The 23,980-nt window shown below is 37.7% G+C and overlaps 1 protein-coding gene across 5 annotated transcripts in view; it reads left to right on the top strand.

Moving 5' to 3' along the window:
* The window catches only part of AKT3 (AKT serine/threonine kinase 3), a 397,729-nt gene that overhangs the window by 190,404 nt on the left and 183,345 nt on the right, over window positions 1–23,980 (top strand). For all 5 annotated transcript variants that reach the window (XM_067729502.1, XM_067729501.1, XM_067729504.1 and 2 more), the window contains one exon: window positions 19,643–19,787. In XM_067729502.1, coding sequence (XP_067585603.1) covers window positions 19,643–19,787 — 145 coding nt within the window. The remainder of the gene's footprint in view (window positions 1–19,642; window positions 19,788–23,980) is intronic.

Below are 23,980 nucleotides of genomic sequence, written 5' to 3'. Positions count from 1 at the left end.
TCTTGTTTAATGTATCATTTAAAGCTTGTGTTTCCTTATTTATTTTCATTTTGGATGATCTGTCCATAGGTGAAAGTGGAGTGTTTAAGTCCCCTACTATGAATGTGTTACTGTCGATTTCCCCTTTGATGGCTGTTAGTATTTGCCTTATGTATTGAGGTGCTCCTATGTTGGGTGCATAAATATTTACAATTGTTAAATCTTCTTCTTGGATCGATCCCTTGATCATTATGTAGTGTCCTTCTTTGTCTCTTTTAATAGTCCTTGTTTTAAAGTCTATTTTGTGTGATATGAGAATTGCTACTCCAGCTTTCTTTTGGTTTCCATTTGCATGGAATATCTTTTTCCATCCCCTTACTTTCAGTCTGTATGTGTCTCTAGGTCTGAAGTGGGTCTCTTGTAGACAGCATATATATGGGTCTTGTTTTTGTATCCATTCAGCTAATCTGTGTCTTTTGGTGGGAGCATTTAATCCATTTACATTTAAGGTAATTATCGATATGTATGTTCCTATTCCCATTTTCTAAATTGTTTTGGGTTCGTTATTATAGGTCTTTTCCTTCTCTTGTGTTTCTTGCCTAGAGAAGATCCTTTAGCATTTGTTGTAAAGCTGGTTTGGCGGTGCTGAACTCTCTCAGCTTTTGCTTGTCTGTAAAGGTTTTAATTTCTCCATCAAATCTGAATGAGATCCTTGCTGGGTAGAGTAGTCTTGGCTGCAGGTTTTTCTCCTTCATCACTTTCAGTATGTCCTGCCACTCCCTTCTGGCTTGTAGGGTTTCTGCTGAGAGATCAGCTGTTAACCTTATGGGGATTCCCTTATGTGTTATTTGTTGTTTTTCCCTTGCTGCTTTTAATATGCTTTCTTTGTATTTAATTTTTGACAGTTTGATTAATATGTGTCTTGGCGTATTTCTCCTTGTATTTATCCTGTATGGGACTCTCTGTGCTTCCTGGACTTGATTAACTATTTCCTTTCCCATATTAGGGAAGTTTTCAACTATAATCTCTTCAAATATCTTCTCAGTCTCTTTCTTTTTCTCTTCTTCTTCTGGAACCCCTATAATTCGAATGTTGGTGCGTTTAATGTTGTCCCAGAGGTCTCTGAGACTGTCCTCAGTTCTTTTCATTCTTTTTTCTTTATTCTGCTCTGCAGTAGTTATTTCCACTATTTTATCTTCCAGGTCACTTATCCGTTCTTCTGCCTCAGTTATTCTGCTATTGATCTCATCTAGAGTACTTTTAATTTCATTTATTGTGTTGTTCATCGTTGCTTGTTTCATCTTTAGTTCTTCTAGGTCCTTGTTAACTGATGCTTGCATTTTGTCCATTCTATTGTCCATTCTATCTCCAAGATTTCGGATCATCCTTACTATCATTATTCTGAATTCTTTTTCAGGTAAGCTGCCTATTTCCTCTTCATTTGTTAGGTTTGGTGCATTTTTATCTTGCTCCTTTATCTGCTGTGTGTTTTTCTGTCTTCTCATTTTGCTTATCTTACTGTGTTTGGGGTCTCCTTTTTTGCAGGCTGCAGGTTCGTAGTTCCTGCTGTTTTTGATGTCTGTCCCCAGTGGCTAAGGTTGGTTCAGTGGGTTGTGTAGGTTTCCTGGTGGAGGGGACTAGTGCCTGTGTTGTGGTGGATGAGGCTGGATCTTGTCTCTCTAGTGGGCGGATTCACGTCTGGTGGTGTGTTTGGGGTGTCTGTCGCCTTATTATTATTTTAGGCAGCCTCTCTGCTAATGGGTGGGGTTGTGTTCCTGTCTTGCTAGTTGTTTGGCATAGGTTGTCCAGCACTGTGGCTTGCTGGTCGTTGAGTGAAGCTGGGTGTTGGTGTTAAGATGGAGGTCTCTGGGAGATTTTCGCCGTTTGATATTATGTGGAGCTGGGAGGTCTCTTGTTGACCAGTGTCCTGAAGTTGGCTCTCCTACCTCAGAGGCAGAGCCCTGACTCCTGGCTGGAGCACCAAGAGCTTTTCATCCACACGGCTCAGAATAAAAGGGAGAAAAAGTAGAGGGAATTAGTAGAAGTATGAGGAAAGAAAGAAGGAAAGGAGGGAAGGAAGGAAGAAAGAAAGAAAGAAGCAAAGAAGGAAAGAAGGAAAGAAAGGAGGAAGGGAGGGAGGAAGAAAGGAAGGAGGGAAAGAAGGAAAAAAGACAGAAAGAAAGAAGATACAGTAAAAATAAAATAAAGTATAATAAAATTATTGAATTAAAAAATTCTTACTTAGAAAAAAAAAAGGGACGGATAGAACCTTAGGACAAATGTTGGAAGCAAAGCTATACAGACAAAATCTTACACAGAAGCATACACATACACCCTCACTAAAAGAGGTAAAGGGGGAAAAATCATAAATCTTGCTGTCAGAGACCACCTCCTCAATTTGGGATGATTCGTTGTCTAAAGGAGGGAAGGAAGGAAGGAAAGAAAGAAAGAAAGAACGAAGGTAAAGTATAATAACGTTATTAAAATTAAAATTGATTATTAAGAAAAAAAATTTTTAAAAAAAACCATGGACGGATAGAACCCTAGGACAAATGGTGGAAGCAAGCCTATACAGACAAGATCTCACACAGAAGCATACACATATACATTCACAAAAAGAGGAAAAGGGAAAAAAATCATAGATCTTGCTCCTAGAGTCCACTTCCTTAATTTGGGATGATCGGTTGTCTATTCAGGTATTCCACAGATGGAGGGTATATCAAGTTGATTGTGGAGCTTTAATCCGCTGCTTCTGAGGCTGCTGGGAGAGATTTCCCTTTCTCTTCTTTGTTCTCACAGCTTCCAGGGGCTCAGCTTTGGATTTGGCCCTGCCACTGCGTGTAGGTCGCTGGACAGCGTCTGTTTTTTGCTCAGACAGGACAGGGTTAAAAGAGCCGCTGATTCGGGGGCTCTGGTGCACTCAGGCCGGCGGGGCGGGAGGGGCACGGCGTGCGGGGTGGGCCTGCGGCGGCAAAGGCCGGCGTGACTTTGCACCAGCCTGAGGCCCGCTGTGCGTTCTCCCGGGGAAGTTGTCCCTGGATCCTGGGAACCTGGCAGTGGCGGGCTGCACAGGCTCCGCGGAAGAGGGGTGTGGAGAGTGACCTGTGCTCGCACACAGGCCCCTCGGTGGCGGCAGCAGCAGCCTTATCGTCTCCCGCCCGTCTCTGGGGTCCGCGCTTTCAGCCGCGGCTCTCGCCCGTCTCTGGGGTCCGCGCTTTCAGCCGCGGCTCGCGCCCGTCTCTGGGGTCCGCGCTTTTAGCCGCGGCTCGCGCCCGTCTCTGGGGTTCGCGCTTTTAGCCGCGGCTCGCGCCCGTCTCTGGAGCTCCTTTAAGCAGCGTTCTTAAACCCCTCTCCTCACGCACCAGGAAACAAAGAGGGGAGAAAAAGTCTCTTGCCTCTTCGGCAGGTGCAGACTTTTCCCCGGACTCCCTCCCAGCTAGCCGTGGTGCACTAACCCCTTCAGGCTATGTTCAAGCCGCCAACCCCAGTCCTCTCCCTGCGCTCCGGCCTCAGCTCGCAGCCCCGCCCGCCCCGGCCGGTGAGCAGACAAGCCTCTCGGGCTGGTGAGTGCCGGTCGGCACCGATCCTCTGTGCGGGAATCTCCCCGCTTTGCCCTCCGCACCCGTTGCTGTGCACTCCTCCGCGGCTCCGAAGCTCCCCCCTCCGCCCCCTGCAGTCTCCGCCCGCGAAGGGGCTTCCTAGTGTGTGGAAACTTTTCCTCCTTCACAGCTCCCTCCCACTGGTGCAGGTGCCGTCCCTATTCTTTTGTCTCTGTTTTTTCTTTTTTTTCTTTTGCCCTACCCAGGTACGTGGGGAGTTTCTTGCCTTTTGGGAGGTCTGAGGTCTTCTGCCAGCGTTCAGTAGGTGTTCTGTAGGAGTTGTTCCACGTGTAGATGTATTTCTGGTGTATCTGAGGTCCCGGACACGCAGAGCAGGAGAGCGGCGGCCGCCCAGACGGATGGGACGCACAGCAACGGCAGCGCCAAGCCCCGGGCCATGCCACGGGCCGTAGGGGCCGGGGCGCTGGGACCGGCGCGACGCGGGGTCCGGGCGCCACCACCCCTGTCGGCCGCGCGTCCGCTGCCCTTTCTCCTGGGCACTTTGCGAGTTGGTCCCTTTCGAGCAACTCGTGGTCCTCCTCCTCTCCCGGCCGGGATGCGCCTCTCGGCTCCGGCCGCCTGGACAAGCGCGGGGGGCCCATCAATCACTTTTAAAGCTAATAGAAAGGTTAAAAGACAAAAGTAGTAAAATCATTTATAGCTACAATAAGTAGTTAAGGGACACACAAAACAAAATGATGTAAAATATGTCTAAAACATTAAATGTGTGTATGGGGGTGGATTGTTAGAATGTGTTTGAAGTTAAGTGATCATCAACTTAAAATGATCACATACAATGTTAATATAATACTAAAGCTAGTCATCATGTCACTAGGGAAGAGAACAAAAGAAGAAGAAAGGAACAAAAAATAACCACAAAAACAACCAGAAAGCAATAAATAAAATGCCAGTAAATACAAAATGCCAATATATAGAGTTTAAAGCAAAGACTTTAGCAAGAGACAACGAAGGATATACATGATGATAAAGGGATCAAGAAGAACATATAAAAATTGTAAATATATATGCACCCAACATAGGAGCATCTAAATACATAAAGCAAATATTAAAGGGAGATATTGACAATAACACAATAATAGGGGACTTTTAACATCCCACTTACATCAATGGACAGATCATCCAAACAGAAAAATTAGTAAGGCAATACTGGCCTTAAATTTCACATTAGACCAGATAATACACACACACACACACACACACACACACACACACACACACACACACACACACACACATATACAGAGAAAGAGAAAGGATATTCCATCTAAACCCAGCAGAATACACATTCTTTTCAAGTGCACATGAAAGACTCTCCGGGATATAACATGCTAGGCCACAAAACAGGTCTCAACAAATTTAAGGATTGAAATTATATCAAGCATCTTTTCCGACTATGAAGGTATGAGACTAGAAATCACCTATGTGGACACATGGCAGCTAAACAATATGATACTAAATAATCAGTGGGTCACTAAAGAAATCATAGAGGAAATAAAAGAATACTTTGAGCCAAATGAAAATGGAAACACAATGATTCAAAATCAGTGGGATACAGCAAAAGCAGCTCTAAGAGGGAAACTTGTATTAATACATGCCTACCTCAGGAAACAAGAGAAATCTCAAATAAGCACCCTAACCTTTCACCTAAGAAAACTAGGAATAGAAGAATAAAGAATAAACAAAACCCTGAATTAGTAGAAAGAAAGAAATAATAAAGGCCAGAGTAGAAATTAATAAAATAGAGACTGAAAAAATAATAGAAAATATCAATGAAACTAAAAGCTGGTTCTTTGAAAAAGTAAGCAAAATTGAAAATCCTTTAGACAGACTCATCGAGAAAAAGAGAAAAGGGCCAAAATAAATAAAATCTGAAATGAAAGAGGAGACATTACAACCAAAACCACAGTAAAGAAAGGATCATGAAAGAATACTGTGAACAATTATACACCAGTAAATTGGACAACCTAAAAGTAATGGATAAATTACTAGAAATGTACAATCTCCCAAGACTGAATGAGGAAGAAATAGAGTATATGAACAGACCAGTTACCAGTAATTGAAATTGAATCAGTTAAAAAAAAACCAAAACCTTCCAACAAACAAAAGTTCAGGCCAGGCAGCTTTTCAGGTGAATTCTACCAAACATTTAAAGAAGAGCTAATATCTATACTTGTTAAGCTATTCTAAGAAAATTGAAGAGGAAGAAATGCTTAAATAAATGGTGTTGGGAAAACTGGCTGCTTCATGCAAAAGAATGAAACTGAACTACTTTCTTAAACTATATACAAAATAATCTCAAAATGAATTCAAGACTTAAATGTGAGACCTGAAAGCACAAAACTCCTAAAAGAAAACATAATCAATATGCTCTTTTTATAAAAAAAAATATTTATTTATTTATTAATTTACTTATGGCTGCATTGGGTCTTCGTTGCTGCATGCGGGCTTCCTCCAGCTGCGGCGAGCAGGGGCTACTCTTCATTGCGGTGCACAGGCCTCTCACTGCAGCGGCCTCTCCTGTTGCAGAGCATGGGCTCCAGGCACACGGGCCTCAGTAGTTGTGGCACACGGGCCCAGCAGCTGTGGCTCGCGGGCTCCAGAGCGCAGGCTCAGCAGCTGTGGCACACAGGCCTAGTTGCTCCATGGGATCCTCCTGGACCAGAGCTCAAACCTGTGTCCCCTGCATTGGCAGGTGGACTCCCAACCACTGCACCACCAGGGAAGCCCTCAGTATGCTCTTTGACATCAGTCTTAGCAATATTTTTTTGATAGGTCTTCCCAGGCAAGAAAAACAAAAGCAGAAGTAAACAAATGAGAATATATCAAACAAAAGCTTCTACACAGTGAAGAGAACCATTAACAAAACAAAAAGGCAACTTACTAAATGGGAGAAGATATTTGCAAATTATATATCCAATAAATGGTTAATATTCAAAACACATAAAGAACTCTCACACAGTTCAATATCAGGAAAACAATCTGAATAAAAAATAAGCATAGGATCTGAATAGACATTTTTCCAAGGAAGACATACAGATGGCCAGCAGACCCATGAAAAGATGCTCAAAATGGAAATCAAAACCACAATGAGATATCACCTCACACCTGTTAGAATGGAAATTATCAGAAAGATAAGAAATAACAAGTGCTGATGAGGATGTGGGGAAAAGGGAACCCTTGCACACTGTTGGCAGGAATGTAAATTGGTGCAGCCACTATGGAAAACAGTATGGAGGGTCCTCAAAAATTAAAAATAGTACTACCATCCAATCTAGCAAGTTTATTTCTAGTTATTTTTCTTAAGAAAATGAAAACACTAATTTGAAAAGATGTATACACCCTTGTGTTCATTGCAGTATTATTTAAAGTAGCCAAGCTATGGAAGCAACCTTATTGTGCATCCATAGATGAATGGATAACAAAGATGTGGTATGCATATACAATGGAAAAAAGAATGAAATCTTGACGTGACAAAATGGATGAACCTAAAAGAGTATTATACTAAGTGAATAAGGCAGACAGAGACAAATACCATATGATTTCAGTTATATGTGGAATCTAAAAACAAAACAGAAACACATAGATATGGAGGACAAACAGGTGGTGGCCAGATAGGGAGGATGCAAAGAACAAAAAAATGGTACCTATGTGATGTAATGAATGCTAATTAGCTTTACTGAGGTATTCAGTTCACAATGCATATTTATATTTTTAAAGTAATTTTAAAGTGCAGAGCAAAGATTACTGATACAGTTTGTTACCAGCAGGCCTGCTGTAAAGGAAATCCTTCTTCAGACAGAATAAAAATCATTCCAAATGGGAGGAAAGATGTAAGAATAAATGAAAAACAGTTAAAATAGTAAATAAGTTGATAAAGCCAAATGAGTATTGATCTTATGAACAATAATAATATATTTTATGGTTTGATTATATAAAGAATAAAACAAATCTGAAATAATAGCATAAATTGAGGTCAATGGGAAAATGGAGTTCATTTCTAGAGACCTCACTGTGTTTTCTGGGAAGAGTTAGAAGTACTGATATATTAGACTTTGCTAAGTCAGGGATGAATGTTATAATTTCAAGGATAAATTCTAAAAGGAAAGGAAGTGTATGATGATCACCAAGATAATATGAAAAGAAATAGAATCATAAAACATTAATGAATCTGTTTTACATTATATAAGTGAACTCTATGTAAGTTAAGAGTATATTTTAAAATAATACAGAATAAGATGGCTGAAAACCCTGAAGGAAAACCAAACTGGAATCCTGAAAAAAGTATAAAATAATAAAACAAAACCAGAAAGGCAAAGAGGAAAATAAGAAGAGGAGACAAGCAGAAAAAAATAAAACAGTGGACTCTTGTGCAACCATATAAATAATTGTATTAAGTATTAATGTATTTAACACTGCAGTTAAAAGGCAGAGAATTTCAGAATTGATGAAAATGCAAGGTTTACCTAAATACTCTCTGTAAGAGATGTACTTTAAATATAAAGAGAGCTAGGTTGTATCATGCATTCATTAAGCATAAAAAGGAGATTTGCTATATTATATGAGATTTCAAAATAAAATATTACTAGAAACTAGTAAGACAGCTATGATAAAAGGGTCGATTGATCTGGATGATATACAATTATTAATATGTATGCATACAGTAACGATTAAAAAGAGAAAAACAGACAATCCCACCATCATATTTGGAAATTAAAAAATTTTTTCAATAAGAGCAACTAGACAAAAAATCAACAAAGACATAGAATTATACTACCACCATGATGTAATTGATATTTACAGACTACTACACCCAAAATTGGCAGAATAAACAGTTTTCAAATACATATGGTTAATTAAACAGGATTAATTGTATCCTGGTTTATAATCCTGGATTAAAAAATGATTGATTAGAAATCAAGTGAATAAGAAAACCAGAAAAGCTGCAGGTATTTGGAAATTGAATAACATATCTCTTAGTAATCATTTAGTCAAAAACAAAATTCAAAAGAGCCATTACAAATTACAGCTGATCTTTGAACAATATGGTTCGAACTGCACTATTCCATTTATATGTGGATTTTTTTTTCAATAAATACATTCTCCAGCGCTACGCAATGCTTAGTTGGTTGAATCTGAGGATGCAAAACCACAGATACAGGCGGGTTCAATATGGCAGAGTAGGAGGACGTGGAGCTCTCCTCTCCTCACAACTAGGGCACCTACCAGGCACTGATGGGGGAGCTTGCACACCTGAGGGGATGGGAGGAACCCCCGAGCGATGGGGTAGGACGTTGGGGGAGGGAGGGGGGAGGATAAGTGGAGGCCAGACAGGACCGGTGCCCCTGAGGGGTGGCTGGGGGAGGGGAAGAGTTCCCACGCCTGGAGGGGCCCACTCACAGAGAGAGGACCAACAGGGACAGGGAGAGACTCTCAAGGGATCAGAGGATTGGAAGGGAACATGGCCAGTGTTTCCCCTGCCCACTTGGGCCTAGGGAGTCTGCTGAGGTCCAGGGCTTGATCTTCTGACCTCTGAGGGCCGCTCTGGCTGCATTGGTCCTGGGGGTATGGGAGGGAGGGGGAGGAAAAGTAAAGGCTAGATGGGGACTGGTGCCCCTGAGGGGTGGCTGGGGGAGGGGAGGGGTTCCCACGCTCGGGAGGGGCCTACCCATGGTGAAGAGATCAGCGGGAATGGAGGGAGACCTTCTCGGGATCGGAGGATCAGAAGGGAACACAACCAGCATTTCCCACACCCACTCAGGCCCAGGGAGCCTGGTGAGGTCCAGCACCTGATCCTCTGCCCTCCAAGGCCCCCTCTGGCCATGTGGGGCCTGGGGGCATGGGAGGGAGGGAGGAAAAGTAGAGGCAAGAAGGGACTGGTGTCCCTGAGGGACAGCTGGGGGAGGGGATGGAAGGGGCTGAGGGAGGGGTCACCCCAAGGCCCCTGTGGGGGCCTAGGCCCCACCCCACCACCATCCCCCCAGGGCCTCTTCCGCCCACCTAAGCCTAGGCCCTGCCCCCGCCTAGACCCACCCCCTACAGCTAAGCCTTTTTTTTTTTAAACAGCATGAGCAAGTGGGTTTTATTCCAGAAATGCAACATTGATTTAATATTAAGGCTCAATTAAGTTAAGTATACCACATCAATAGAATAAAGGACGAAAACCACATTATCATCTCAGTAGCTGCATAAAAAGCATTGGGCAAAATTTAACATCCCTTCATGATAAAAACACTCAAATTAGAAATAGAAAGAAACATCTTCAACCTGATATAAGGCATCTACGAAAAACCCACAGCTAACACCGTACTTAATGGTGAAAGACAGAAATTCTTCCCCCTAAAATCAGGAACAACGCAAGAATGTCATCTCTCACCAATTCTATTCTATATTGTTCTGGAGGTTCTGGACAGGGCTATTAGGCAAAGGAAAGAAATAAAATGAATCTACATTGGAAAAGAAGTAAAACTTTTCTATTTGCAGATGAAATAATCCTGTGTGTAGAAAATCCTAAGGAACCCCCACCCGCTGCACAAAACTATTAGACCTAATACAGGGACTCAACAAGGTTACAATGCAAGATCATATACAAAAATCAATTGTATTTCTATTCACTTACAATGAATAATTCAAAAATGAAATTAAGAAAACAGTTCCATTTACAATAGCATCAAAAGGATAATATACTTAGGAATAAATTTAACAAATGACATACAAGACTTGTACACTGAAAACTACACAAAACATTGTTGAGTGAAATTAAAGAAGATCTAAATACGTGGAAAGGCACCTCACATTCACGGATTGGAAGACTTAGTGTTAAGATGGCAATACTCCCCTAGTAGACCTACTGATTCAATAAAATCCCTATCAAAATTTGAACTGCTCTTTCCCCCCAGAGATTAACAATCTGACCCTAGAATTCTAACAATAACAAATAAAAGGGTCCTGGAATGGACGGAAAGTCTTGAAAAAGAAGAACAAAGTTCAAGTACTTACAATTCCCAATTTCAAAACCCACTACAAAGCTACTATAATCAAGACAGTATTGTACTGACATAAGGATAGTATATAGATAGATAATGGAATAGAATGGAGAGTCCAGAAACAAACCCATATCTCTGTGGTCAATTGATTATTGTCAGGGGTGCCAAGGCCATTCAATGGCAAAGAACAATGTTTCAACAAATGGTCTTGGGATAACTGGATGTTCACATGCAAAAAAATGAATTTAGACCTATACCTCACACTGTATACAGCAATTAACTAAAAATTGATCAAAAACCTAAATGTAAGAGCTAAAACTATAAAACACTCAGAAGAAAACATAGATATAAATGTTAATAATCTTGGATTAGGCAGTGATTTCCTAGGTATGATACAAAAAGCACAAGCAAGAGAAGAAACAAAAATAGGTAATTTGGAATCATCAAAATTAAAACTTTTATCCTTTAAAAGACACTATCAAGAAAGTGAAAAGACAACCCATAGTATGGGAGAAAACGTTTGCAAATCATATACGTTATAAGGGACTTGTATCCAGAATATACAAAGAAATCTTACAACTCAATACAAAAGACAAATCACACAATTAAAAAATGGGCAAAGGATTTGAATAGAAATTTCTCCAAAGAAGATATACAAATAGCCCATGAGCACATGAGAAGGTGCTCAACATCATTAGCTTCAGGAAAACAAAAATCAAAGTCACAGTGAGATACCACTTCACATGCACTGGAATAGCTACAATAAAACAGACAGCTAATAGCAAGTGTGGAGAAATTGGAAGCCTCATACAGTGCTGGTTGGAGTGTAAAATGGTACAGCTGCTTTGGAAAACAATATGGCAGGTCCTCAAAAGTTAAATATAGAGTTACCATATGACCCAGAAATTCCTCTCCTAAGTATATACCACAAAGGAATAAAAACTTATGTATACTCAAAAAAACTTATATATGATGTTCATAGTAGCATTATTCATAATTGCCAAAAAGTACAAGCAATAGAAATATCCATGAACTGACAATTGGGTAAATAAATATGGTACATTTTTACAATATAATGTTATTCAAAAATAATAAGAAATGAAGTACATCATGGATGAGCCTTAAAAACATTTCGTTAAATCACAAGAAGCCAGTCGTAAAGAACAATATATTGTATGATTCCATTTATGTGAAGTGCTTAGAACAGGCAGACAGACAGAAAGTACATTGGTAGATGCCTAGGGTTAGGGTTTCTCGTTGGGGTGATTAAAATGTTCTTAAATGTGCTTAAGTTACGGTGATGGTTGCACAATTTTGTGAACATACTAGGTATCGCTGACTTGTTCACATTAAAGGAGTACTGTGTGTGATATGTGAATTATATTCCAATAAAGCTGTTAAAATTGATATACATAAATAAATTAAATAACACTTCAGTCCATGTCAGATATTCCAGTAATCCCAAATCTTCTCTGGAAATGACTGCTGTGATGCATGGATTGTGGTATCTTGGCTCCCAGGGCAGAGGTTGGGCCTGAGCTCCTGTGGTGGGAGCGCTGAGTCCAAACAGCTGGACCAACAGAGAAGCTCAGACCCCAGGGAATCTTAATCGGAGCGAGGTCTCTTGGAGGTCCTCATCTCAGCACCAAGACCCAGCTCTACCCAACTGCCTGCAAACTCCAGTGCTGGATGCCGCAAGCCAAACAGCCAGTAAGACAGAAACACAGCCCCACCCATCAAAAAAAAAAAAAAAAAAACAGTTGACAAAAACATTTTACAGATGGAGGAGCAAGGTAAAAACCTACAAGACCAAATAAAAGAAGAGGAAATAGGCAACCTACCTGAAAAAGAATACAGAGTAATGATAGTAAAGATGATCCAAAGTCACAGAAATAGAATGGAGGCACAGATCAAGAAAATACAAGAAATGGTTAACAAAGACCTAGTAGAACTAAAAACCAAACAAACAGTGAATAACAACACAATAACTGAAATGAAAACTACACTAGAAGGAATCAGTAGCAGAATAACTGAGACAGAAGAATGGATAAATGAGCTGGAAGATAGAATGGTGGAAATAACCACTGAGGAGCAGAATAAATAATGAAAAGAACTGAGGACAGTCTCAGAGACCTCTGGGACAATATTAAATGCAACAACATAACAAATTATAGGGGTCCCAGAAGAAGAATAGAAAGAGAAAGTGTCTGAGAAAATATCTGAAGAAATTATAGTTGAAAACTTCCCTAACGTGGGAAAGGAAATAGCCACCCAAGTCCAGGAAGCACAGAGAGTCCCATATAGGATAAACCTTAGGAGAAACACACCAAGACACATATTAATCAAACTAACAACAATTAAATTGAAAGAAAAAAAAATTTAAAACAGCAAGGGAAAAGCAACAAATAAAATACAAGGGAATCCCTATAAGGTTATCAGCTGATTTTTCAGCAGAAATGCTGCAGGTCAGAAGGCAGTGGCAGGATATATTTAAAGTGATGAAAGGGAAAAATGTACAACCAAGATTACTCTACCCAGCAAGGATCTCATTCAGATTCAACAGAGAAATCAAAAGCTTTACAGGCAAACAAAAGCTAAGATAATTCAGCACCACCAAACCAGCTTTACAACAAATGCTAAAGGAACTTCTCTAGGTGGGCAACACAAGAGAAGAAAAAGACCCAGAAAAACAAACCCCAAACAATTAAGAAAATGGTAATAGGAACATACATACCAATAATCGCCTTGAATGTAAATGGATTTAATACTCCAACCAAAAGATACAGACTGGCTGAATGGATACAAAAACAGGACCCATATATGCTGTCTTCAAGAGATCCACTTCAGACTTAGGGATACATACAGAATGAAAGTGAGGAGATGGAAAAAGCTATTCCATGCAAATGGAAATCAAAAGAAATCTGGAGTAGCAATACTCGTATCAGATAAAATAGACTTTAAAATAAAGGCTTGTTACAAGAGACATGGAAGGACACTACATAATGATCAAGGGATTAATCCAAGAAGAAAACATAATAATCATAAATATTTATGCACCCAACATAAGAGCACCTCACTACATAAGGCAAATGCTAACAGCCATAAAAGGGGAAATCAACAGTAACACGATAATAGTGGTGGAATTTAACACCTTATGTACACCAATGGACAGATCATCCAGACAGAAAATAAATAAGGAAACAGAAGCTTTAAATAACACAATAGACCACATAGATTTAATTGATATTTATAAGACATTCCACCCGAAAGCAGTAGAATACTGCTTAAGCGCACAAGGAACATTCTCCAAGATAGATCACATCTTGTGTCACAAATCAAGCCTCGGAAATTGAAATCATATCAAGTATCTTTTTTGACCACAGTGCTATGAGATTAGAAATCAGTTAGAGGAAAAAAGCTGTAAATAACACAAACACATGGAGGCTAAACAGTGCGCTGCTAGAAAACTAAGAGATCACTGAAGAAATCAAAGAGGAAAGAAAAAAGTACATAGAAACAAATGACAACAAAAACACAATGACTCAAAACTGTTTCCAAAACACAAGAAAAGCACTTCTAAGAGGGAAGTATGTAGCAATTGAATCTCACCTCAAGAAACAAGAAAAATCTCACATAAACAATCTAACCTTACACCTAAAGCAGCTAGAGAAAGAAGAACAAAGGAAACCCAAAATTAGCAAAGGGAAAGAAATCATAAAGATCAGAGCAGAAATAAATGAAATAGAAATGAAGAAAACAATAGCAAAGATCAATAAAAACAAAAGTTGGTTCTTTCAGAAGATAAACAAAATTGATAAACCTTTAGCCAGACTCATCAAGAAAAAAAGGGAGAGGACTCAATAAAGTTAGAAATGAAAAAGCAGAAATTACAACTGACACCACAGAAATACAAAGGATCATGAGACTAATATAAGCAACTATGTGCAAATAAAATGGACAACCTGGAAGAAATGGACAAATTACTGGAAAGGTACAACATTCCAAGACTGAACCAGGAAGAAATAGAAAATATAAACAGACCAATCATAGGTACTGAAATTGAAACTGTGATTGAAAATCTTCCAACAAACAAAAGTCTAGGACCAGATCACTTCACTGGCGGATTCTATCAAATATTTAGAGAAGAGCTAACACCTATCCTTCTTAAACTCTTCCAAAAAATTGCAGAGGGAGGATCACTCCCAAACTCGTTCAACAAGGCCACCATCACCCTGATACCAAAACCAAAGATATCAGACAAAAAAATTACAGACGACTATCACTGATGAGCATAGATGCAAAAAGGTGCTTAGAGAGAAATGTATCACCTCTAATGCTTGTATTTGAAAAGAAGAAAGTTCTCTAGTCATTAAATTTCCATCTTAAGAAAGTAGAACAGTAGAGTAAATTAATCCCAGAGTAATCCAAAAGAAGGAAACAATAGAGAGTAGAATTCAATTAAATAGAAAGCAGAAAAATAATAGGGAATAATCCATAAACAAAAGTTATTTCTTTGAAATAATAGAATCAAAAAATGTCTTGGAAGATTGTTAGGAAAAAATAGAAAAAAGAGGGAAGACACAAATTACTGATACTGACCCCTAGAAAACATTGGCAAACTTGAACAGCTCAATATCAATGAACAGTATTGAGTTTGAGTAAAAAATTTTTCCTGAAGAAAAACTCCAATTCCAGATGGCTTCACTGGTTACTTCTGTCAAGTATTTGAAGAGGAAATATTACCAAGCCTACACAATTAATTACATAAAATAATGGAGGTGGGAACCTTTCCCTTCTCATTTTATAAGGCTAGTGTCACCCTCATTCCAAAAAATGGTCAGTGCTACCATAAGAAGAGAGAACTATATCAACAAAATATTAGCAAACCAAATCCAACAACACATAAAAAGATCATACACCATAACCAATTGGGATTCATCCCAAGTTCACAAGGATGGTTCAACATACACAAATCAGTCAATGTGGTACACCACATAAAAGCCAAAAACCACATGACCATCTCAATAGATGCAGAAAAAGCATTTGACAAAATTCAACATGTATTCATGATTAAAACTCTTACAAAAGTGGGTATAGAGGGAACATATCTCAAGATAATAAAAGTTATTCATGACAGACCTATAGCCAATATAATATTCAGTGGTGAAAAGCTCAAAGCTTTCCCACTAAAATCTGGAGCAAGACAAGGATACCCACTCGCACTTCTTCTATTCAGCATACTATTGGAAGTCCTAACCACGGCAGTCAAACATGAAGAAGAAATAAAAGGTATCCAAACTGGAATGCAAGAGGTCAAATTGTTATTGTATGCAGATGATAATATATTATATACACAAAACCCTAAAGACTCCACATAAAAACTACTAGAAATGATAAACGAACTCAACAAGGTAGCAGGATACAAGATTAACATACAGAAATTGGTTGCATTTCTTTTCACCAATGATGAACTATCAGGGAATATAAAAAAAAAATACCTTTAAAAATTGCACCCCCCAAAATAAAATACTTATGAATAAATTTGATCAAGGAGGTGAAAGACTTATACACTGAGAACTACAAAACATTAATAAGGGAAATTGAAGATAATTCAAAGAAATGGAAAGATATCCCATGCTCTTGGATTGGAAGAATTAATATTGTTAAAATGGCTATACTACTCAAAGCAATCTACAGATTTGATGCAATCCCTATCAAATTACCCATGACATTTTTCACAGAACTAGAACAAATAATCCTAAAATTCATATGGAACCATAAAAGACCCAGAATGACCAAAGCAATCCTGAAGAAAAAGAACAAAGCAGGAGGCATAACCCTCCCAGACTTCAGACAATACTACAAAGCTACAGTTATCAAAACAGTGTGGTATTGGCACAAAATCAGACATATGGATCAATGGAACAGTACAGAGAGCCCAGAAATAAACCCACACACCAGTTGTCAATTAATCTTCAACAAAGGGGGCAAGAATATACAACAGGGAAAAGACAATCTCTTCAGCAAGTGGTGTTGTGAAAGTTGGACAGCCGCATATAAATCAATGAAATTAGAACACATCCTCTCACCATACACAAAAATAAACTCAAAATGGCTTAAAGACTTAAACATAAGAAATGACGCCATAAAACTCCTAGAAGAGATCATAGGCTAAACATTCTCTGACATAAATCTTAACATTGTTTTCTTAGGTCAGTCTCCTAAGGCAATAGAAATAAAAACAAAAATAAACAAATGAGACCTAATCAAACTTACAAGCTTTTGCACAGCATAGGAAACGATAAACGATATGGTGTATGAAAAGACAACTTACAAGAATGGGAGAAAATATTTTCAAATATTGCAACCAACAAGAGCTTAACTTCCAAAATATACAAACAGCTCATAACAATAACAAAACAAACAGCCTAGTCAAATAATGGGCAGAAGACGTAAATAGAGATTTCTCCAAAGAACAAATATAGATGACCAATAGGCATGTGAAAAGATGCTCAACATTGCTATTAGAGAATGCAAATCAAAACTGCAATGAGGTACCACCTCACACCAGTCAGAATGTCCATCATTAAAAAGTTACAAATAACAAATGCTGGAGAGGGTGTGGAGGAAAGGGAACCCTCCTACATTGTTGTTGGGAATGTAAGTTGGTGCAGCCACTGTGGAAAACGGTATGGAGGTATCTCAGAAATCTACAAACAGAATTAGCATATGATCCAGCAATCCCACTCCTGGGCATATATTCATACAAAAGTATAATTCAGGGCTTCCCTGGTGGCGTAGTGGTTGAGAGTCCACCTGCTGATGCAGGGGACACGGGTTTGTGCCCCGGTCCGGGAAGATCCCACATGCCATGGAGCGGCTACCCATGAGCCACGGCCGCTGAGCCTGCATGTCCGGAGCCTGTGCTCCACAACGGGAGAGGCCACAACAGTGAGAGGCTCATGTACTGCCAAAAAAAAAAAAAAGTATAATTCAGAAAGCCATGTGCCCCTATGTTCATAGCAGCTGTATTCACAATAGCTAAGACATAGAAACAACCTAAATACCCATCGACAGATGAATGAATAAAGATGTGGTACATATATACAATGGAATACTACTCAGCCATGGAAAAGAATGAAATAATGCCATTTGCAGCAACATGGATGCAACTAGAGATTATCATACTAAGTGAAGTAAGTCAGAAAGAGAAAGACAAAATATGATATCGCTTATATGTGGAATCTAAAATATGACACAAATGAACCTATCTATGAAACAAAAACAGAATCTTAGACCTAGAGAACAGACTGGTGGTTGCCAAGGGAGAGGGAGTTGGGGGAGCGATAGAATGGCAGGTTGGGGTTAGCAGATGTAAGCTTTTATATATAGAATGGAGAAACAACAAAGTCCTACTATATAGCACAGGGAACTATGTTCAATATCCTATCATAAACCATAAAGGAAAAGAATACATTAAAAAAAAGCATGTATATATATTTAACTGTATTACTTTGCTATACAGCAAAATTAGCATTGTAAATCAACTATAGTTCACTAAAAATATTGATTTAAAAAAAGAAGAAGTAGCCCAATGTACTTGTGACTATAGTCAATGCAAAATTTCTTAACAAAAGTTTGACAAATCAAATGCAAAAAATATGCAAGAAAAAGTTAATACATTATGACTAAATGGAGTTTATACTAGAATTCAGTTGTATTAACATCTGAAAATCATTCAACTAATTTCACTGTATTAATAGGATAAAAGAAAACTACATGGTCATTTCAACAGGTGCAGAAGAAGCATTTGAAAAAATTCAACACTCTTTCATAACAAAAACACTCAGCTGGCTAGGAATGGAAAGGAACTTACTCAACTTGATTAAGGTTATCTACAAACTACAGGTTAATAATACTCAAAGGTAAAAGGCTTGATATTTTCTCTCTTAACATGTGGAACAAAGAATGTCTGCTGTCACCACTTTTATTTAACATTGTACTGATGGTCTGTTCTAGTGCATTATAAGGCAAGAGAAAGAAATGAAAGGGAAACACACTGGAAAGGAAGAAGTAAATTGCTCTTATTTGTAGACAGTATGGTAGTATTTGTAGAAAATTCAGAAAAATAAAAGCTGGTAGAAATAGTAAATGAAATTATTAAGGCTATAGAATAAAAGGTCAACATAGAAAAAGCAATTGTATTTCTAAATACTAGCAAGAAAAATTAGAAAATGAAAAAAAATTTATACTTCCATAATAGCATAAGAGAATACTTAGAAATAAATTCAATTAAAGATTTGCAAGACATTTTCACAGAAAATTACAAAACACTGCATTAGAAAATTGAAGACCTAAATAAATGGAGAGCTATACCATGTTCATGGATTGGAAGACTTAGTTTATTAAGATGGCAATTTCCTCCAGATTGACCTACAGATTTAATGCAATTCTAACAGACTTTGTCTTAAGAAATCTGCAAACTGATTTTATTTCTATGGAAATAAATGATCCTTTATCTGATAGCACAAGTGTCAAAAAGTAAAAGCTTCATACTACTGCTCCTGAGATTTATTATTGAAGCTACAAACTGTGCCTATCATTTTTTAAAACAGAAACTTACCTATGATCTGGTAACAGTTTTTGCCTTTGAAAGCTTTTTCTTGGAACATCTGTTGGACCATAATAAAGAAACTGAGTATGTCAGTGATGGACTTACAATGGCTAAACAATACATTTTAAAAGTGTGGCAAAGTTTTGGGGGTTCATATACTTTATAGATAAGATGTGTGCAGAGAATTAAAATTTAACCATACTTTAAAAGGATTTTTAGTCAGTTTCCTTACAATCGTCTTCTCCGTCTCCCCTTCTCCTCCCCCTCCTCCTCCTCCTTCTTCTTTGTTAATATACCTCCAAATAAATGTTAGTATATCTTGAAGTAAAGATGGGGCTTATGTATTACTCTGGAATAGACTTTGTGTTGATTTGATATTTTATAAAAGAGAAATATTTGCATCATTACGATTCTTTATTAATGGGAATTTTTTCTTGTTTTTGTAGGGAAGAATGGACAGAAGCTATCCAGGCTGTAGCAGACAGACTCCAGAGGCAAGAAGAGGAGAGAATGAATTGTAGTCCAACTTCACAAATTGATAATATAGGAGAGGAAGAGATGGATGCTTCTACAACCCATCATAAAAGAAAGGTAAAAAAGAACATCTTACTCCCCTCCTCAGCACAACATTTATATGTGTAGAATAAATATGTTAACAACTGCCATTTGCAAAAACTGTTAGCCAGTTATCTTATGATATGCTATTATATTGGTGTGGATGGTTTTTAATCAGGTGACTCTTAAACCTGTCATTGTTTAAAACGAAATAATTGAAACATCACTTTATTTCAGTGTTTCAGCAATTACCACTGAATGCTGAAAGGGCTGTTAGGAAGTTGTGATTGATGTGCCATCATACTACTTTATAATTTGCATTTTTCCCTTATTGTTTTTAATACTATTTTAGAAACTTGGCAATAAAGTGTTTTCCCTAATATGGTCCTTTTCTATTTGGCATTCTGTGTTCTCCTGAAAGCAGAAGGTGAAATGGCTCTGGTATACTTCCTGCTTTGTGCCCCAGCCTCACTAATGTCAGCAGGAAAGCAAACAGTCTTGGAAATTATAGCTTTTTATTTTAGTGGCTGCTTCTGAGCCAATGAGAGAAATAGATTTTTTCTTCCCTCAGTGCTCCAGAATAATAATTGCCAATTTATATATTTATGAGAATTATAAATTATGTTTTTCATTGCTATAGAAAATTGCAAAGCAACTCCCTATGTAAAAAGTGGTATTTTAAGATTAAGGGTAAAAGTATTCAAAATAGATGAACATGCCATTTTTAATGTTAGAATATATTTGTTATAATAGATTTTAAATTAATCTTCAGGTAGGAAAATGCTAATTCTTAAGGTAATGATCCATGTAATTTGGTATTAGCACAGTGATTAAGAACTCTTTGGAGTTAAACTGCCTGAATTCAAATCCTCTTTTTCCTATGTGCTAACCATGGGAACTTGCTGAGCTTTACAGTTACAACTTAGATTTAGTTAATCATCCTTTCCTTACCTGAAATTTCTATTCTAATTAGAATAATATTCTATACTTGATCTTGGCCAAATGTCTGAGAACCCTGTATGTCTTCCTTGAAGAATAATCCTCTATTTGTTAGTTGAATTTTATCCCTGTTTTCTTTTGAATCACCTTAACAACGCTCTGCCCTTGTTCCTCAGGTACTGCAAAGAGAAAAATACAATCTAGCTTTACCCACCTTCTCAGAGAGAAAAAAGCTTCTTTTGCTCATGTATATGCACATGTACACAATTAATTTGAAATTTGACTATGCTTATAAATTTAAAGTCATATCCTGATTATTGTCACCCTTTGAGTAATAAACTACCTTGTTCAGTAACAAGCTAGACTGCTGCAGAACTTCTTAATAAGAAAGATTAATAGTAAGATGCTGTTTAGGCAGTTAGAGGTTGAAAGTGGGAAGTTTATAACACTCTAACTAGAAATACTGTTACTGATAGATGTAAGAATTTTGGAAATGAATATGAAAATTTGCAGAAGAACTTTGAATGAAGAGAGACAACCATTTTGAAAGATATAAAAATGGAAAACTATGGAAGATCCTTCTTTTTCTGTTAAGGCAGGTTGTAAATAATTATTAAAGCATAATACGTTTTCCTGTTTTTTTACCAGTGTTGATTATCTTAGAATTTATCACCTTCACTAATTATCACTTATAAAGATTTATTATATGCTTATTTTGTGCTAGGCTCTGAGCAGTACTTTTATATGTGTTATCTCATTTGATCCTCATAGGAATCATATGAGGTAGGTACTGTTATCCCATTTTACAGTTGAGTCCTATGATATTTAAAGAAGTTAAATATCTTATTCAAGCATATAATGACTTTACACACTATGCAACTTCAGTATGCAGTCTACTTTTTTTTGATTCATGTATCTTGAGCTTCTATAATCTCTATAATTGTTATAGTCATAACATAAACGAACTATATTAGAAACAAAATTATACAGATAGGCTCTCTTATATTTGTACTCTGTTTCTCAAAATAGTATGTCAAATTGTTGCATTTACACAGTGCTTGCATATTAGTTAATTTCATTTTATATTAGAGCACCCTTGGAAAAATCAGTAGAATTTTAATATTATAGAATACTGGTAGAAAGTGAGGTTTTTGTTGTCCTACTGCTTGAGTTCATGTCCTGGGTCTACAGTGTGTGTAATTGTGGGGAAAGTCCCTTAATCTTTCTGTCCTTTAGTCCCTTCATCTATAAAAGGAAGATAACAGTGGTACTTACCTCATAGAGTTGTGAGGATTAACATATAGTTTGGAATATATGTGAAGTACGTATATACTAAGTGCTCAATGAATATTAGCTATTATTAGCTAGTATTCTACTTTATCCACATAAAGATAATTAAACATTCACACATTTTTAAACTGGAGTCTGCTAGAATTCTCTTGTTGAAAGTAAGCCTCCAAAATGAAAAATTAATAGAAGTATTTTGAATTTGGGAGGTCGGGGTCTATTGTCTTATTTAGCCTATATCTTATTTCCATTGTAATTTAAAATTTTTATTTAATATGAAATAGTATAAAAAGTTTGAAATAACAAGGAGTCCAGAAAAAGAACATTTGTACCACTAACTATGCTATAACAATCATAATAACTTGGTTCAAAAGGGTGAAATATTACTATCACTTCCTTAAGATGACTCTAAAACTACAGTTGACACATGAACAACACAGAAGCTTGGTGAGCTGCCCTCTGCACAGTTAAAATTAAGTTATAGTTAAAATAAGTTATAGTCAGCCCTCTGTGTCCCAGTTCTCCCTATCTGTGGTTCCTCTGATGCAACATTTCCTCCATATGCACTCTTATTTTGTATCTGTGGCTCTGCATTTGAGGATTCAACCAACAGTGGATCAAAAAAAATGAGTAGGAAAAAATCCACATGTAAATGGATCCACAGAACTCAAACCCATGTTGTTCAAGAGTCAGCTATATATCCTTTATGAATTTCAGTTATAAAAAGAATGTACAAGTTCAGATTACTTTAAATTTTAGATTGTAAACACAAATATTTTCAGATAAGAATATCCTTCTCTAAGAGATAGCTTCAGGATGGCGGAGGAGTAAGGCATGTAGCTCACCTTCCTCTCCACGAATACATCAAAAATACATTTACATGAGGAACAGCTCCTACAGAACATGTACTGAACGCTGGCAGAAGACCTCAGACTTCCCAAAAGGCAAGAAACTCCCCACATACATGGCTGTGTGGCTAACAGGGTCTTGGTGCTCCGTCCAGGTGTCAAGCCTGAGCCTCTGAGGTGGGAGAGCCGAGTTCAGGACATTCGTCCACCAGAGACCTCCCGGCCCCATGTAATATCAAATGGCGAAAGCTCTCTCAGAGATCTCCATCTCAACAGGAAGAGCCAGCTACACTCAACAACCAGCAAGCTACAGTGCTGGACACCCTATGCCAAACAACTAGCAAGACAGGAACACAACCCTACCCATTAGTGGGAAGGCTGCCTAAAATCATAATAAAGTCACAGACACCCCAAAACACACCAGCAGATGTGGACATTCCATCCAAAAACAACAGAATACACTTTCTTCTCAAGTGTTCATGGAACATTCTCCAGGATAGATTATATCTTGGTCACAAATCAAGCCTTGGCAAATTCAAGAAAATTGAAATCATATCATGTATCTTTTCTGACCACAACGCTATGAGACTAAATATCAATTACAAGAAAAAAATCTGTGAAAAATACAAATACATGGAGGCTAAACAATACTACTAAATAACCAAGATATCACTGAAGAAATCAAAGAGGAAATCAAAAAATACCTAGAAACAAATGACAATGAAAACACGAGGACCCAAAACCTAAGGAATTCAGCAAAAGCAGTTCTAAGAGGGAAGTTTATAGCAATACCTACCTCAAAAAACAAGAAACATCTCAAATAAACAACCTAACCTTACACCTGAAGCAGTTAGAGAAAGAAGAACAAAAAAACCCCAAATTTAGAAGAAGGAAAGAAATCATAAAGATCAGATCAGAAATAAATGAAAAAGAAATGAAGGAAACAATAGCTAAGATCAAAAAAACTAAGAGCTGGTTCTTTGAGAACATAAACAAAATTAATAAACCATTAGCCAGACTCATCAAGAGAAAAAGGGAGAAGACTCAAATCAATAGAATTAGAAATGAAAAAGGAGACATAACAACTGACACAGCAGAAATACAAAGGATCATGAGGGATGACTACAAGCAACTCTATGCCAGTAAAATGGGCAA

The sequence above is a fragment of the Pseudorca crassidens genome, chromosome 2 (genome assembly GCF_039906515.1).
Source record: "Pseudorca crassidens isolate mPseCra1 chromosome 2, mPseCra1.hap1, whole genome shotgun sequence".
NCBI classification, from domain to species: Eukaryota; Metazoa; Chordata; class Mammalia; order Artiodactyla; family Delphinidae; genus Pseudorca; species Pseudorca crassidens.
The sequence above is the reverse complement of the archived record's forward strand: the minus strand, read 5'-3'. Positions and strand labels throughout refer to the sequence as shown.